General features: G+C 33.9%; 1 protein-coding gene across 1 annotated transcript in view; it reads left to right on the top strand.

Moving 5' to 3' along the window:
* LOC136032740 (gamma-aminobutyric acid receptor subunit rho-2-like) overlaps window positions 1-15,507 on the top strand; it is a 70,271-nt gene that overhangs the window by 37,290 nt on the left and 17,474 nt on the right. Inside the window, exon 6 of the mRNA XM_065713112.1 lies at window positions 9,844-10,149. Coding sequence (XP_065569184.1) covers window positions 9,844-10,149 — 306 coding nt within the window. The remainder of the gene's footprint in view (window positions 1-9,843; window positions 10,150-15,507) is intronic.

Here is a 15,507-nt window from a genome sequence, read left to right as displayed (position 1 = left end):
GAAACACTAAAAAAGGAATGTTGATACCTAAGGTTACGTCTAAAGAATTGCATTTCCATGCTGATTTTAAATATATCAGTTTCATCAAGTTTAAACTTGCCAATCAAAAGTTACGAGCCTGAGAAAATTTGTCTTATTTTAGAAAATAGGGTGAAACACCCCTTAAAAGTCATAGAATTTTAACAAAAATAACACCATCAGATTCAGCGCATCATAGAACCTTATAGTAGAAGTTTCAAGCTCCTATTTAGAAAAATGTGGGATTTCGTATTTTTTGCCACAAGACAGATCACGGATGTGTGTGTATTTGTGTGTTTTTTTTCCCCATGGGTGATTGTATTGACCCGGTGGTCCTAAATATCGCGAAAAGGCTCACTCTAACGTAAATTAATTGTTCTAGTGCCCTTTTTAAGTGACCATAAAATTGGAGGGCACCTAGACCCCCTCCCACGCTCATTTTTTCCCAAAGTCACCGGAGCAAAATTCCTAGATAGCCATATATTCAGCATAGTCACAAAACCTAACAACTATATCCTTGGGGACAAATTATTCCCCACAGTCCCCATGGGAGGGGCTGCAAGTTACAAACTTTGACCAGTGTTTACACATAGTAATGGTTATTGAGAAATGTACAGAAACTTTCAGGAAATTTTTTTAGTTGGGGGGGGGGTGGAGTGTAGGGGGCCATGGGAGGGACTTTCCATGGAGGAATCTGTCATGGGGGAAGAGAATTTCCATGAAGGGGGCGCAGGATTTTTTAGCATGTTTTTAAAAGAGCAATGAAAAAATAAATATGAAAAGGTTCAACTGAAACTGAAAGTAAGGAACAGCATTAAAACTTAAAACGAACAGAAACTATTACTGTTACGAGGGGTCTACCTCCTCCTAATATCTCGCTCTTTACGCTAAAGTAATTTTATTAATTTCAACTATTTATTCCACGGCCTTTGTGATTCAAGGGTCATTCTTAAGGAATTGGGACAAAATTTAAGCTTTAGAGTGAATAGAAAGGTATTGACGATGGGTGGAACCCCCTCATATACGTAATAGAAACATACGAATTTAGAAGTTTGTTACGTAGTTTGATTCTTAAGTTATATATATTTTTACTAATAAAAACGCTCGTAAAATTAAAATTTGTAGTTGCCTTTTTAAGTAACCAAAAAATTGGAGGGTAGCTAGGCCTACTCCCCCGCTCTTTTTTTCTCAAAATCGTCTGATCAAAACTATGAGAAAGCCATTTAGCCAAATAAAATAAATTAATATGCAAATTTCGTTTTAATTATTCATTTGCGGAGAGCCAAAATCAAAACATGCATTAATTCAAAACGTTCAGAAGGCAAATAAGAAAAAATAAGTTTTTTTTAACTGAAGGTAAGGAGCGAAATTAAAACTTAAAAAGAACATAAATTACTCCGTATATAAAAGGAGCTGTTCCCCCCTCAATACCCCGATCTTTACGCTAAAGTTTTTCACTTTTTAATAAGTAGAGCTGAGAGAAAGAATAAAACTTTAGCGTAAAGAGCGGGGTATTGAGGAGGGAACAGCCCCAGGAAACCATTCCTCTATCTTTGAATTGAGTTTCAATTTTCCTTACCCAACCGTAATCCCTTTCTTTTTCAAACAACGCCTGAAATTTTCAACTGTATTCCCAAAGCTTTTTCAGGACACCAAGAACAAAACATGCTCAACCTTTCCATTATAAAATCTATATGCAATAGTAGAACAGATTGCATAACTTATGACTGTATTGCAAGGGTTGTGGGAGTACCTCCAGATACATTTGCTATTGTCCCTGCAGAAAAATTTGCTGAACCTTTCAACTAATGTAAACGGAACGGTAGCCTCGGAATTTTGACTGGGTGTCTTAGGAATTTTAGGCATTGAGGACGAATAATGAGCATAAAAGCAAAGCACTTTACCCTCCGACTACTTTTAACTCTCAAAAAGGGCACCGGAACTTTGAATGTTCTATTTCAACAGCCGATTTCTATTCCTAAGATACTAGAAATATCTCTGCGTAAAGTTTTTTATATAATCACTAAAGTTTCGATTAAATTATCTAAGACATTCCTGACTTATTGTAGACATATGGTGTCATCCCATATGGTGTCATTTGATTCACTTCAAAATCTACCTCAACATTCCATCGAAATTTCATCTTAATACCCTTACTGTTACCAAGATACTACATATACGCCGATACTTCGGTAACCTGGATACGCATGTTGCTTTTTTTCACTTACTTCAATATCCTCCGAATCAATCCCCAAAAGTTCCGAGTTAATGCCCAAAGCTACCCCTGATATATTTTCAATGTGCAATGTAAAAACCTAGTTCCTTATAGTATTGAACCCTATATGTCAGGAACCCTATATCAGGAACCTTAAGCTGTTCCTGAGATATTACATATGTGCCATTTTGGTAACCAGGACTGGTGTTAAGCTCTTTTGTTTGTTTAAAAAGCTGCTTTGACTTAAAAAAAGAAAACATTAACACAGTCTCCACGATAGGGATCCATTTCTTAAAAAGAACTTGGGAGAATATCAACACAAATATGAACAAAGTTGTAAACCAAATCCAATCTTATACCTTAAAATCACAATCTAGGAAGGGGAATGGGAGTAAATAATGACTTCGCCAACTCAAGTAAACAGCCAAAACCAATCCAGAGACATCAATTCCATAGGAAACTAAAAAAATGAAAACATGAAGATATTGTTAATTATTAACTAAATATTCTCACATATCAAACAGTTCGTGGTAACGAACTGTAGTGAGGAGCGACCCGGCTCAATAATAACCAAAACTCTAAAAAATTGAATTTTGATATCAATAGCTACATCAAAGGAATCGCATTTTAATGCTGATTTTAAATATATAAGTTTCATCAAGTTTAGTCTTACCTATCAAAAGTTACGAGCCTGAGAACATTTGCCTTATCTAGGAAAATAGGAGGAAACACCCCCTAAAAGTCATAGGATCTTAACGAAAATGACACCATCAGATTCAGCGTATCAGAGAACCCTACTGTAGAAGTTTCAAGCTCTTATCTACAAAAATGTGGAATTTTGTATTTTTTGCCAGAAGACAAATCGTGGGTGCGTGTTTATTTGGTTTTTTTTTTTTTTTTCCAGGGGTCATCGTATCGACCAAGTGGTCCTAGAATGTCGCAAGAGGGCTCATTCTAACGGAAATGAAAAGTTCTAGTGCCCTTTTTAAGTGACCAAAAAAATTGGAGGGCATCTAGGCCCCCTCCCACGCTCATTTTTTCTCAAAGTCAACGGATCAAAATTTTGAGATAGCCATTTTATTCAACATAGTCGAAAACCATAATAACTATGTCTTTGGGGATGACTTACTCCCCCACAATCCCTGGGGGAGGGGCTCCAAGTTACAAACTTTGACCAGTGTTTATATATAGTAATGGTTATTGGGAAGTGTAAAGATGTTTTGAGGGGGATTTTATTTTGTTTGGGTGTGGGGCTGAGGAGAGGGGGCTAGGTTGAAGGATCTTTCCTTGGAGGAATCTGTCATGGGGGAAGAAAAATTCAATGACAAGGGCGCAGGATTCTCTAGCATTACTATAAAAAAACAATGAAAAATAAACATGAAAACGTTTTTTCAAATGAAAGGAAGAAGTAGCATTGAAACTTAAAACGAACAGAGATTATTACGCATATGAGGGATTCTAAAAATACTTTAGCATAAAGAGCGAGGTATTTAGGAGGAGATAAATACCTTGCTCTTTATGCTAAAGTATTTTTAGTAATTTCAACTATTTATTCTACGGCCTTTTTGATTCAGGGGTCATTCTTAAAGAATTAGGACAAAACTTACGATTTAGTGTAAAGAGCGAGGTATTAACGAGGGTACAAACCACCTCGTATACAAAATAAAAATATAAGGTTATGAAAGTTTGTTACGTAAGTTAATTCTTAAGTTACGTATATTTTTTACTAATAAAAACGTTCGTTAAAAATTAAAAGTTCTAGTTGCCTTTTTAAGTAGCCGAAAAATTGGAGGGCAACTAGGCCACCTTCTCCACCCCTTATTTCTCAAAATCGTCTGATCAAAACTAAGAGAAAGCCATTTAGCCAAAAAAAATTAATATACAAATTTCATTTTAATAATTTATGTGCGGAGAGCCAAAACCAAACATGCATTAATTCAAAAACGTTCAGAAATTAAATAAAAAAAACTAATTTTTTTAGCTGAAAGTAAGGAGCGACATTAAAACCTAAAACGAACAGAAATTACTCCGTATATGAAATGAGTTTTCCCCTCCGCAAACCCTCACTCTTTACGCTAAAGTTTGACTCTTTGCCACAATTCTACTTTTTAAAACAATTAAAAGCTTTAGCGTAAGGAGCGAGGGGTTGCGGAGGGGACAACTCATTTCATATACGGAGTAATTTCTGTTCGTTTCAAGTTTTAATGTTGCTCCTTACTTTCAGCTAAAAAAATTATTTTTTTTCATTTAATTCTTTTCAAGACACAAAACGAGTGACAGTTTCATGCAGAATCCAGGAGTACGGTCCATATCATGTTATAAGCTATAAGGGGCGGAATTCAGGCCACATTGAGGGACTGTCAGGAATATGTAAGCTGTTGAAAGGGGCGAGGTGAAAAGTCAATTGATCAAAAATAATAGATTTATTATTACAAAGCACAACAGGAAGGCTGCCATGCAATTCTAAAAATGTAAAAGGAGAAAACAAAATCAAATAACTTGATTTGAGTCAAGCCAGGATTTAAATATAATTGCCTGAGTAATAGTTTGTTTTATAATAAAGTTTTAAAAGTGGCTTCTGTGGCGAAGAAAAGGTGGACGTCCAAATAACGTAATAAAATGAAACAAATGACTCGACTAAGCTGTAGAAAAGAGGTTTGAGAACCAACTCGGTTAATGTGCTTTTTAGCTTTCTGAGGATTCCGAAATTCCTAGAGACCTTCCTTTTTATTGGGTTAAAATTATACTTAAAGGAAAGATGTATGACCTTTTTGAAAGGTTAATATGGTTTCTCTTGATTTAAATATTATCCCCAATAAGTTGTAAAAGATATTAGTCAAGCCAGGATTTAAATGAAGAACGGTTAATTGCCTGAGTAATAGTTTGCTTTATAATAAAGTTTTATAAGTTGCTTCTGTGGCGAAGAAAAGGTGGACATCCAAATAACGTAATAAAATGAAACAATTGACTCGACTAAGCTGTAGAAAAGAGGTTTGAGAACCAACTCGGTTAATGTGCTTTTTAGCTTTCTGAGGATTCCAAAATTCCTAGAGACCTTCCTTTTTATTGGGTTAAAATTATACTTAAACGAAAGATGTATGACCTTTTTGAAAGGTTAACATAGTTTCTCTTGATTTAAATATTATCCCCAATAAGTTGTAAAAGATATTATCTTTTATCAGATAAAATTCACTTTTATCAGATATTATCCTTGATTAGATAAAAATCACCAATAAGTGATTTTTGTCAACTTGGATGTATATACAATCACGACTGCCACGACATACACGACTGCCTGTCCATGGATTATTCTTTACGGTTGATTGTGTATGGCTATGCTGTTTGACTTATGTAATTGGATGAATGAGTAGGGTTAAGGCCTCATTCAAGAACTGATCTATATTAATTACTAAAGTCGGAAAACAGTCTTCTTTTCTCCTTCTGTTTTCTTCTTTTTTTCTTTTTTTATGGTGTATGTTTATTTCTGTGTTTGTGATGTTGCAATGGTGATCTTCCATTCCCTGGAAGATTTGACTTATTGCCCTTAGATGTAGGCCTACGTTAAATATTACACAAACACCATTTTGAAAAAAAATGAATGTTTATATATTCTTTTAAATTAGCTCAACATGCTCCAAAATTCCCTGAAATGTTCAATTAATTCCTTATCCGTTCCCAAGATATTCTAGAAACACCGGTTTGACAACCTAGATGTGCCTAGTGTCTTTTGATTGAACTCATTATCCCCTCAAATGAACGTTTCAATGAATACCCTAAGCCATGCCTAAGATACTGTGGATACGTCATTTTGGCGACTTGTATGTATATAAAGCTTTTTTTTAGTTCCATAACTCCTCAACATTTCCTGAAAGCTTCAATCTAATATCCTTAGCCTTCCTGAGATATTACGGAAAAAAAAATTATGACAACCTATATAAAACATTGTGTCTTTTAATTTAACTCAATTTAGACCCTCAATAATCAATAAACGTTTCAACTTCACGTCTTTAGTTATACCTAAAGTATTGCATACCCGCCATTTTGAAGTTAAAATGAACAACATAAACTGTTCGTAAGATTTTACAGATGCATCATTTGGCAAACGGGACGAATAAAACTTGTTTTTATTTATTCCAAATTCCTGTCAACATTCTTTTAAGGTTCCAACTTAACACCATTAGATATAATTACAAAATTGTTTATACACTATTTGGACCACCTCGATCAATATAGCAGCTTTTGATATAGATCAACACCCCCCAACATTCTTCAAGAGTTTCAATTAATATCTTTAGCCGTTCCAGCGATATTGCTGATATGCCATTTTGATAATCTGGATGAATGTAATGTCCATTAGTTTAATTAATTTTCCACCACAATATTCCCTGAAAGTTCAAATTTAATACCCCTAGTCGTTCTTAAGATCTCGCCAACACGCTCTTTAGACAACTTGGATGCACATCCAGCTGATATATTTGAAGAGTTCAAAAAAATAAGAAATCAAGTGAATACTTTACAAAGATCTTGTGTAAAGAGTTATTATGAATTAAAACTAAGGGCAACAGAGAGGGACTCAAGGGGAACATAGATGATTTTGAAGGAAGTGGTGGGCAGTGAAAAAAAAAAAGGAAAATACGCCAGCTTCACTAATTGTGGATGGAAAAGTCCATGAAGGCAAACAGAGCATTTTGAATCACTTTGGTGCCTACTTCTCGACGATTGGTGAAGTGATTCAAAAGGCTGACTAGCCACTGAGTCAAGGAACAAGTTGGAAAGCTTTTATTGATGATAGAGGCCTGGGACTAACTATGAAGGCCGAAGAAACGAATATTCAGGAGTTGAAAGAGTTTATAAATAGTATCAAGTCAAACTCTTCAGGTAATGACGGTATAAGCCTTAAGACCTTCAAGCATATTATGGTTTATCTCCTACCATGCCTTACTTCCTTGATTAATTTATCACTAAAATCGGGAGAATTCCTGCAAAAACTTAAAGAGGCGGGAGTGATTCCTCTACACAAATGTGGCTTAAAGACTGATCTGATTAACAGGAGACCGATTTCCCTTCTGTCGGTTTTCTCGAAGTTGTACGAAAAAGTTATGCATAAAAGGCTTTATGCACATTTAACAAAACATGGTTTTTTAAGTGATAGTCCGTTTGGATTCTGGAAAGGACGCTCTACTGTTCACGCTATGAACCATTTTCTTGATTTTCTGAATGTATAAATGGAAAATGGTGAAAAGACTTTATCGGTTTTTATAGATTTGAAAAAAGCGTTTGACACGGTTGGTTTTAAAATATTAATTGATAAGCTAAGGTCACTTGGAGTCACAGATAGTATTTTAAAGTGGTTTGAATCTTATTTGATAGGGAGGTTGATACGTGTATGTTTTGATAATGTTATATCTAATAAATTTTAGATAAGTTGTGGTGTTCCGCAAGGTTCTGTTTTGGGTCTTTTATTATATCTTGTATATGTAGATACTATGCGGTTTTATGTTCCGAGCGTTGTTAATCCCTCTTTCAATGATGACACGATATTGTCAGCTGCTACAAGAAATGCTGATGATCTTGTGGAGAAAATTAATCTAGCTTTAAGTTGTCTTTTAATTTTACAAAGATTAACCGTTTATCAGTGAATGTTTTAAAGCCTAATTTTATATTGTTTAGTAGGAAAGGAAGTCCAGTCGATTTAAATGGAAAAATATTTCTTTGTAGTAGGCCATTGAAACATTTAGCTGTGGTGAGATACCTTAGCTTCAAGCTTGATAAAAATTTGAATTGGAAAGCACATGGTAATCAAGTGGCAGCTAGGGTATCTAGAGGGCTTGGTCTGATTTGGCGTCTGAGAAATCAGTTACCCTGTTCTGCCCTTTTAACTCTTTGTCATTCTATTGTCATGCCTTATATTTCTTACGGCTGTGTGATATGGGCTGGTGGATTTTATACATATTTTAAACGTGTTCAGGTTTTACAAAACAAAGTTATTAGACTATTAGGAAATTATGTACACGGTGATAATGATACAGTTAATTGTTATAGGAGACTCATGATCTTTAATGTTAGCCAACTTCAATGATTATCAACTTGCTATATTTGTATTTCAGAGTATTTGTGGATTATCCCCTGAAATTTTTTGTCAAATGTTTTCAAGGAATTCTTCATACCACAGTTATGAGAATAGAAATATGGATGATTTGGTATATGAGTGACGCAGATCTCAGAGAGGAATTTTTGGTCCCAGGTTTGCTGGATCAGTAGTGTGGAATTCTTTACCAATGAGGATAAGGTTATCTGAAAATGTTAGGCAGTTTAAGAGTAGACTGAAAAACCACCTTCTGGGAAGAGATTAAGTAAATAATTTAATCGGGATGGCTTATTGAGTTGTTTTTAAAGTACTATTTTTTTTCTCTTGTTATTCTTTGTTTTCCTGTTGTTTTCTTGTTCCCACTTTTTTGTTTCATTTTGTTTCATTTTCTGTTTTGTTTTGTTAATGTTGTTGGTATTGCTGCTCATTAATGTTTATCATCCACTACTAACAAGTCTTTGACTTTCTAAAGTAGCTGATCTGGTTCTTTTGTATATTGATAATATATGTATAATAAAAAGTGTCTCTCTCTCTCAAAAACATTGTGTCTTTTGATTAAGCCCAGCACTCCACCCCCGTAGCACTCTCAAAAAGTTTCAACTTATCACCGTTAGCCCTTTCCGATACCAAAGATCACCCTATGTGAGACATACTTCACTTTCTTAGTTTTGAACCTACATATAGGAGATCGGCAACTTCCATAACTTGTGGCTCATACCTCAGGGTTTGGGGATAAAAAAAATGTCGGGGGGCATATTTAATGGATCTTTCAACTATTTGAGTAAAATTATTATCTCGCAATTTATATAGGGTGCTTTTGGTGTTAAGAGTGTGTTAAAATGGCGTGGGGGGGGGCTGGCTACCCTAAAATAACTCTGACTTGTAAAAGAGACACTGGACTTTAAATTTCTAATCTACAAAACTTCTATGATCACCGGTTGCATATGAAGTGGCTGGGAAAAGAAAAGAAACACAATATTAATAAATAGACACTATATCGCTCTTTGCTTAGGCAGTGCTACTGTGCTGCAGATGATATATATTTAAAACATACATGTTTTTAAAAAGGTAGTTTATATATTCGCTAAGGATACCACTGCTTAACCCATGCATAGTAGAATGATCGCCAGAATAAGCAGGTCTTTAAAAAACTTTCATAATTTTTCTATATATATATATATATATATATATATATATATATATATATATATATATATATATATATATATATATATATATATATATATACATACAGATATATATATATATATATATATATATATATATATATATATATATATATATATATATATATATATATATATATATATATATATATATATATATTCTGTATGCTCCCTTCAATATATCTACTCTAATTTTTTAATGAACTTCTTCCTCCTCTCGCGAAAGTAAACCCCTTTCGTATGTTCATAGCTCTTAGGACAGATTAACTTTCTGGGTGTACTATCAACGGTTTAGTCATTTTCTCTTTTTATTATTTTTGTTTGTTTCTTTATAGCGGTATTTGACGAGAATGATCCAGTCTACCAAGTGCTTTGGTTTGAGCTTAAGCTTAGAAGATCACCTTTAATTGCTTTAATGTCGATCTATTTTCCCGCCCTAATGATCGTCATGGTTTCGTGGCTTGCTTTCCTGCTACCAGAACCTGATATTGCTGCAAAGTTAAGCATCAGCATTACATCAATTTTGTCCTTAGTAACCCTTGCCTCATATGCTGACTCAAAACTTCCAAAAGTTTCCTACTTTAAAGGACATGATGTTTTCATTGGATTCTGCTTTGTTATAATGTTTTCATCATCTGTTGGTAAGAATGATATTATATGCTAGAAAAAAACTCACAAGTCTGATTCTCGGCTAGTTAGAAATATTCTAATTTGACTTTGGTCTAATTTTACCTATTTCTTGGATAGGATACTTGTTTAAATACGTAAAATACAGGTACGAAACCTACTGCATTTGGTTATTGAGGTCGGAAAATAAACATCTGCTTCTTTAATTTTATTATATCTAGTTTATTCTGTAAAAAAAAAGAGAGGCATCTGGATAATTTCAATCAACTTGGCCACACCCGAAAGGTACTACTGACAAAGTGGTCTTGTAAAGTATCAAAATGTACGGCAATGTTTCAAAGATTCTGTGTTGTTTAAGCACCAATGTACAGAGCAGCAATTAGTTTATAAAAGGTAGAAAATCTTCAATACATTTGCAAAACATTTTTGTTGTTTGTTTATACTATTTTATATGTATTAATATGATTCGATGATGCATGCCATTTAACAAACAGTCAACTTTAAAAAATATATACATAAACTAGCAGATGGCCAAATTTGGTTTGCTAGGCCTCACCAAAAAATCAAAATAAATTAATTGCCTTATTCAATGCTAATTTGTTTTTGAAAATACTTTATGCTTTAAGGAGTATAATGAGCACCATCAAGCTCGTTAAAGGCAAAATTTCCTCAGTTTCTTTTCAAAATTATTACTGTTTTCTCTACTCTAGCATTAATACCAGAAACAAGAGCTAAGAGCTCATATGGAACTTGTGACAAGGCCAGAAGAGCCAAGAGCTCATACGGCATTGATTCTAGCAAAATTCTAAGAATCAAGAGGTCGATTTAAAATAAGAGCTCTGAGACACGAGGTCCTTCTAAACATCAAAATTCATTAAGATCCGATCATCTACTCGTAAGTTAAAAATGCCTCATTTTTTCTAATGTTTCCTCTCCTTCCAGCCACCAGATGGTCAAATCGGTAAAACGACTTTATCAGGTCAATTCTTGCAGGTCCCTGACACGCTTACCAATTTTTATCGTCCTAGCACGTCTGGAAGCATCAAACTTGCCAAAGCACTGGATCCCCCTAACTCCTCCGAAGAGAGCAGATCCATTCAGGTTACGTCAATCACTTATCTACGACATTTGCTTATTGTTCCCACCAAGTTGCATCCCGATCTCTCCACTCTAAGCGTTTTCCAAGATTTCGGTTTCCCTTGCCCACTCCCCCCAATGTCACCAGATCTGTTTGGGATTTAAAATAATAATTCTGAGACATGAGTTCTTTCTAAATATCAAATTTAATTAAGATTCAGTCACCTGTTCTTAAGTTAAATATGCCTCAATTTTTCTAATTTTCCCGAATTAACACCCCCCCCAACTCCCCCAAAGAGAGTGGATCCGTTCCAGTTACGTCAATCACGTATCTGGAACATGTTTTTATTCTTCCCATCAAGTTTCATCCCGAACTCTCCACTCTAAGCGTTTTCCAAGATTTCTGTTTCCCCCTCCAACCCCCTATGTTCTCGGATCCAATTTGAATCGGAAATGGAGCATCTGAGACATAAAATGTATCATACTAATTTAGGCGTAAGTGCATTCACCTCTTTATCATCTAGGTTATTCTGAGTTTACCACTGGCATATAACTTCAAGCCCAGTCAGAACTGATTTAAAAACAAATATTTGGATAAACTTCATTTGCTCCTTAATAATTTTTCTGTCTTCAGACTTAATTTTATTTTTAATTTTAAATATTCAAATTAAAACTGTCTTTAATTCTAACTTAGCAGGAAGAACATTTCTCTATTCTCTACTGATGAACATAGCCATTTCTTTAAGATTGTTCATATTACCAATATCTATTCATTTGCTTATCTTTAGTTAATTTGTCTATTCTTTGCAATTTATGGTACTATTGCAATTATGCGATTGAAAAATGAAATATTTCATTTTGTCTTTACCACAAATATCTTTCTGTATATTGTTTTTTAGATACAATTGAAAAAGAATGAAAAAACTGAAAAGTTATTTTTATAATCTCAAAACCTAACTTTAGAATAACAAGAGTTTCATTAATATCTATGAACCATAGCCTTGACAAATATATAAAGGCGCAGGATATATAATCTAATACCTTACGATATAAAGCGTATAATTTGAAAATATGAAATCAGTAGTAATTATAGAAAAGTTGCCCTATGATATAAGTGCATAGAGATAACAGACTGGGAATAAGATGTACGAGCAATTACTTCCTGCAGAGTCAGTCTGATACCGACCAAAGATTCACTATCAAAAACATTGGGAGGGGAACAATGAATAAAAAGGACTCGCCGCCTGGCTAGTCATTTTTACCGAATAATTTGGGTGATATTGGAATTAAAACCATTTCGTTTTTGCTCTTTACCAAGACTTTACGTCATATATATATATATATATATATATATATATATATATATATATACATATATATATATATATATATATATATATATATATATATATATATATATATATATATATATATATCCGTCAGCTTCTTTCTTAATACAAATTTCCCTTCCGCGACACCCCCCACTAACAATTATTGCATTTAATACCAGTTCACCCCTTGCGATTGAAGACTTATTCATAGGTGAAGATTTCCTGTCTGAAGTGTCTTCAAAGGGCATATATTTCTAATTTTATCAAATAACAAACCAGTCCAACTCTAAGTCAGAACCCAGTAAATTTTAGAATTGACAGAGCTGCTTACTCTACATAAGCAAGCAATGGTCTAAGCAAAAGAAATGTTCAAAAATTATATCAGGCTGAGTTTATAAGAAGGTATTAGGTATCGTCCGTTAGGTGGATATCACAAGGTTTTCCTGTCTGGAGCACCTTTACCTGTATGGCCTGCGTGACTTTTCAGGAACGAATGCGCTACCATACGACATTACTTCCTCCGCAACATGGAAGCTCAGTATATTTTTTGGATATTATTAAATCAATTATCTTAAAATTTTTAATAGATACCTATTTGCTCTCCCATGGAACAAAATCGTACTTTGGTGCCTAAAAATTGCAGAAAACACAATTTTCCCATAGCACAATCTCATTAGTCACTTTAAAAACGCTCTAAAACATATAATTATATATTGAATAAGCCCTCCCCCACCTTTTAGGACATTTTTCTTGATACGATCACCCCTCTGAAAAAAGGACGTTTCATTGCGAATTCCACATTTTTGTAAATAGTAGCTACAACAGGGTTCTCACCCTTTTGTGAGGTGAGACATATAGCAACAATTGCTATATGTAAAAAATGGTCAAAGTTTGTAACTTGCAGACCCATTTTTTCCCAAAAATGGGAAAATATAGGTAGAATCCAGAATCTCTTCCTTCCTTATTCTGATAAATTCTTTTAAAACTGATAAATTCTCGGATAAATTCTAAGACATTTCAAAATTTGGTTCTACGGGGTTCCTAAGAATTTCGAGAGAATTATTTATTTTGCGATATGTCACAGCGAGTGTGTACTGTGTGCGTCAGGCATACGCCTACTGCACAGATAAGTCATTCCACATGTTTTAAGACCCTGCATGCCCCTGGATTTTTCCCCATTATACAGAGTCAATCATATATATATATATAAATATAAATATATATATATATATATATATATATATATATATATATATATATATATATATATATATATATATATATATATATATATATATATATAGGTGTTAGTAGGTGTTACTTAACTATAAATAATATTGGAAAGTTCATCCGGGTAGGTATGAGGTATCGTGATGTTTTCTTAAATAATTAGTTCAATCTCTTTTCAATGTATGTTTGTTGCAGTATTTTTTTTCACTTCTTTTGTGTATGTCGCCATGGCCCAATTGGGCTTTTCGTGTGAATAAATCTATCTAATCTATCATCTATCTATCATGCATAATTAAAGTGAAATTTACATATTATTTTTTGTTTAGCTAAATGGCTTTCTCGTAGTTTTGATTGGACGATTTTAATAAAAAAGGGGTGGCTGAGGAGTTGCCCTCCAATTTTTGGTCGCTTAAAAATGTAACTAGAATTTTTATTTTTTACGAACATTTTTGTTAATGATAAACATACGTACTTTTCGAATTAACTTATGGAACTAATTTCTATATTAATGTATTTTTATTACGTATATGAGGGGGTTCACCCCCTCTTCATTTCCTTGTTCTTTACACTAGAGCTTGAATTTTGTCCCAGATATTTAAGAATGACTCCTGAAGCACAGAGGCCTTAGAATAAATAGTTTAAATTACTAAAAATACTTTTGCGTAAAGAGCAAGGTACTGTGGAGGAGACAAACACCCTTATACACATAATATTTTATTTGGTTGTAAGTTTTAATGCTGTCATTACTTCCAGCTGAAAAAATTATTTGTTTTCTCATTGTTTTTTTTTTTTTTAATAATGCTAGAAAATCCTGCGCCCCCTTCATGGAAATTCTCTTCCTTCATGAAAAATTCCTCCATGAAAAGATCCTCCCGCGTAGCTTCCTCCTTGTGACCCACCCCCGCCCAAATCGAAAAAGTCCCCCTGAAAACATCTCTACACTTCATAATTAACAATTGCTATATGTAAAAAATGGTCAAAGTTTGTAACTTGCAGACCCATTTCTCCCAAAAATAGGGAAAATATAGGTAGAATCCAAAATCTCTTCCTTTCTTATTCTGATAAATTCTTTTAAAACTGATAAATTCTCAGATAAATTCTAAGAGATTTCAAAATTTGGTTCTACGGGGTTCCTAAGAATTTCGAGAGAATTATTTATTTTGCGAAATGTCACAGCGAGTGTGTACTGTGTGCGTCAGGCATACGCCTACTGCACAGATAAGTCATTCCACATGTTTTAAGACCTTGCATGCCCCTGGATTTTTTCCCATTATACAGAGTCAGTCATATATATAAATATATATATATATATATATATATATATATATATATATATATATATATATATATATATAAAAGCCTAGGCTATATAAATAGTCAACCCTCTTTTTGATGTATGATGAGTTGGGGATTAAACTCCTACCAGACGGTTTTCCAAGACCATCTCTCACCAGAGATGGATAAAGCTGATTCATAAATAGCAGCATTTATAACTGTAAAATGATTCACCAACGACAGAAAGCCCAAAGCTACTACCACCTGATTACCTTACTAAAGATGGCTATCAGATAGTCCAACAACCAAAGAGAAATAAGCGAGAGAGACCAGAAGATTCTCCCCTTCCCCAGTAGCAAGACAACCCCAAAAAAGATCTTCAACCCCAAGACAACCATCAAGAAACCCCTTTCCTTGCTTACTAGGTGAAATGTCGGCTATCCGGCCTTCAGGGGTAGA

This window comes from Artemia franciscana, chromosome 1, assembly GCF_032884065.1.
Source record: "Artemia franciscana chromosome 1, ASM3288406v1, whole genome shotgun sequence".
NCBI classification, from domain to species: domain Eukaryota; kingdom Metazoa; phylum Arthropoda; class Branchiopoda; order Anostraca; family Artemiidae; genus Artemia; species Artemia franciscana.
The sequence above is the reverse complement of the archived record's forward strand: the minus strand, read 5'-3'. Positions and strand labels throughout refer to the sequence as shown.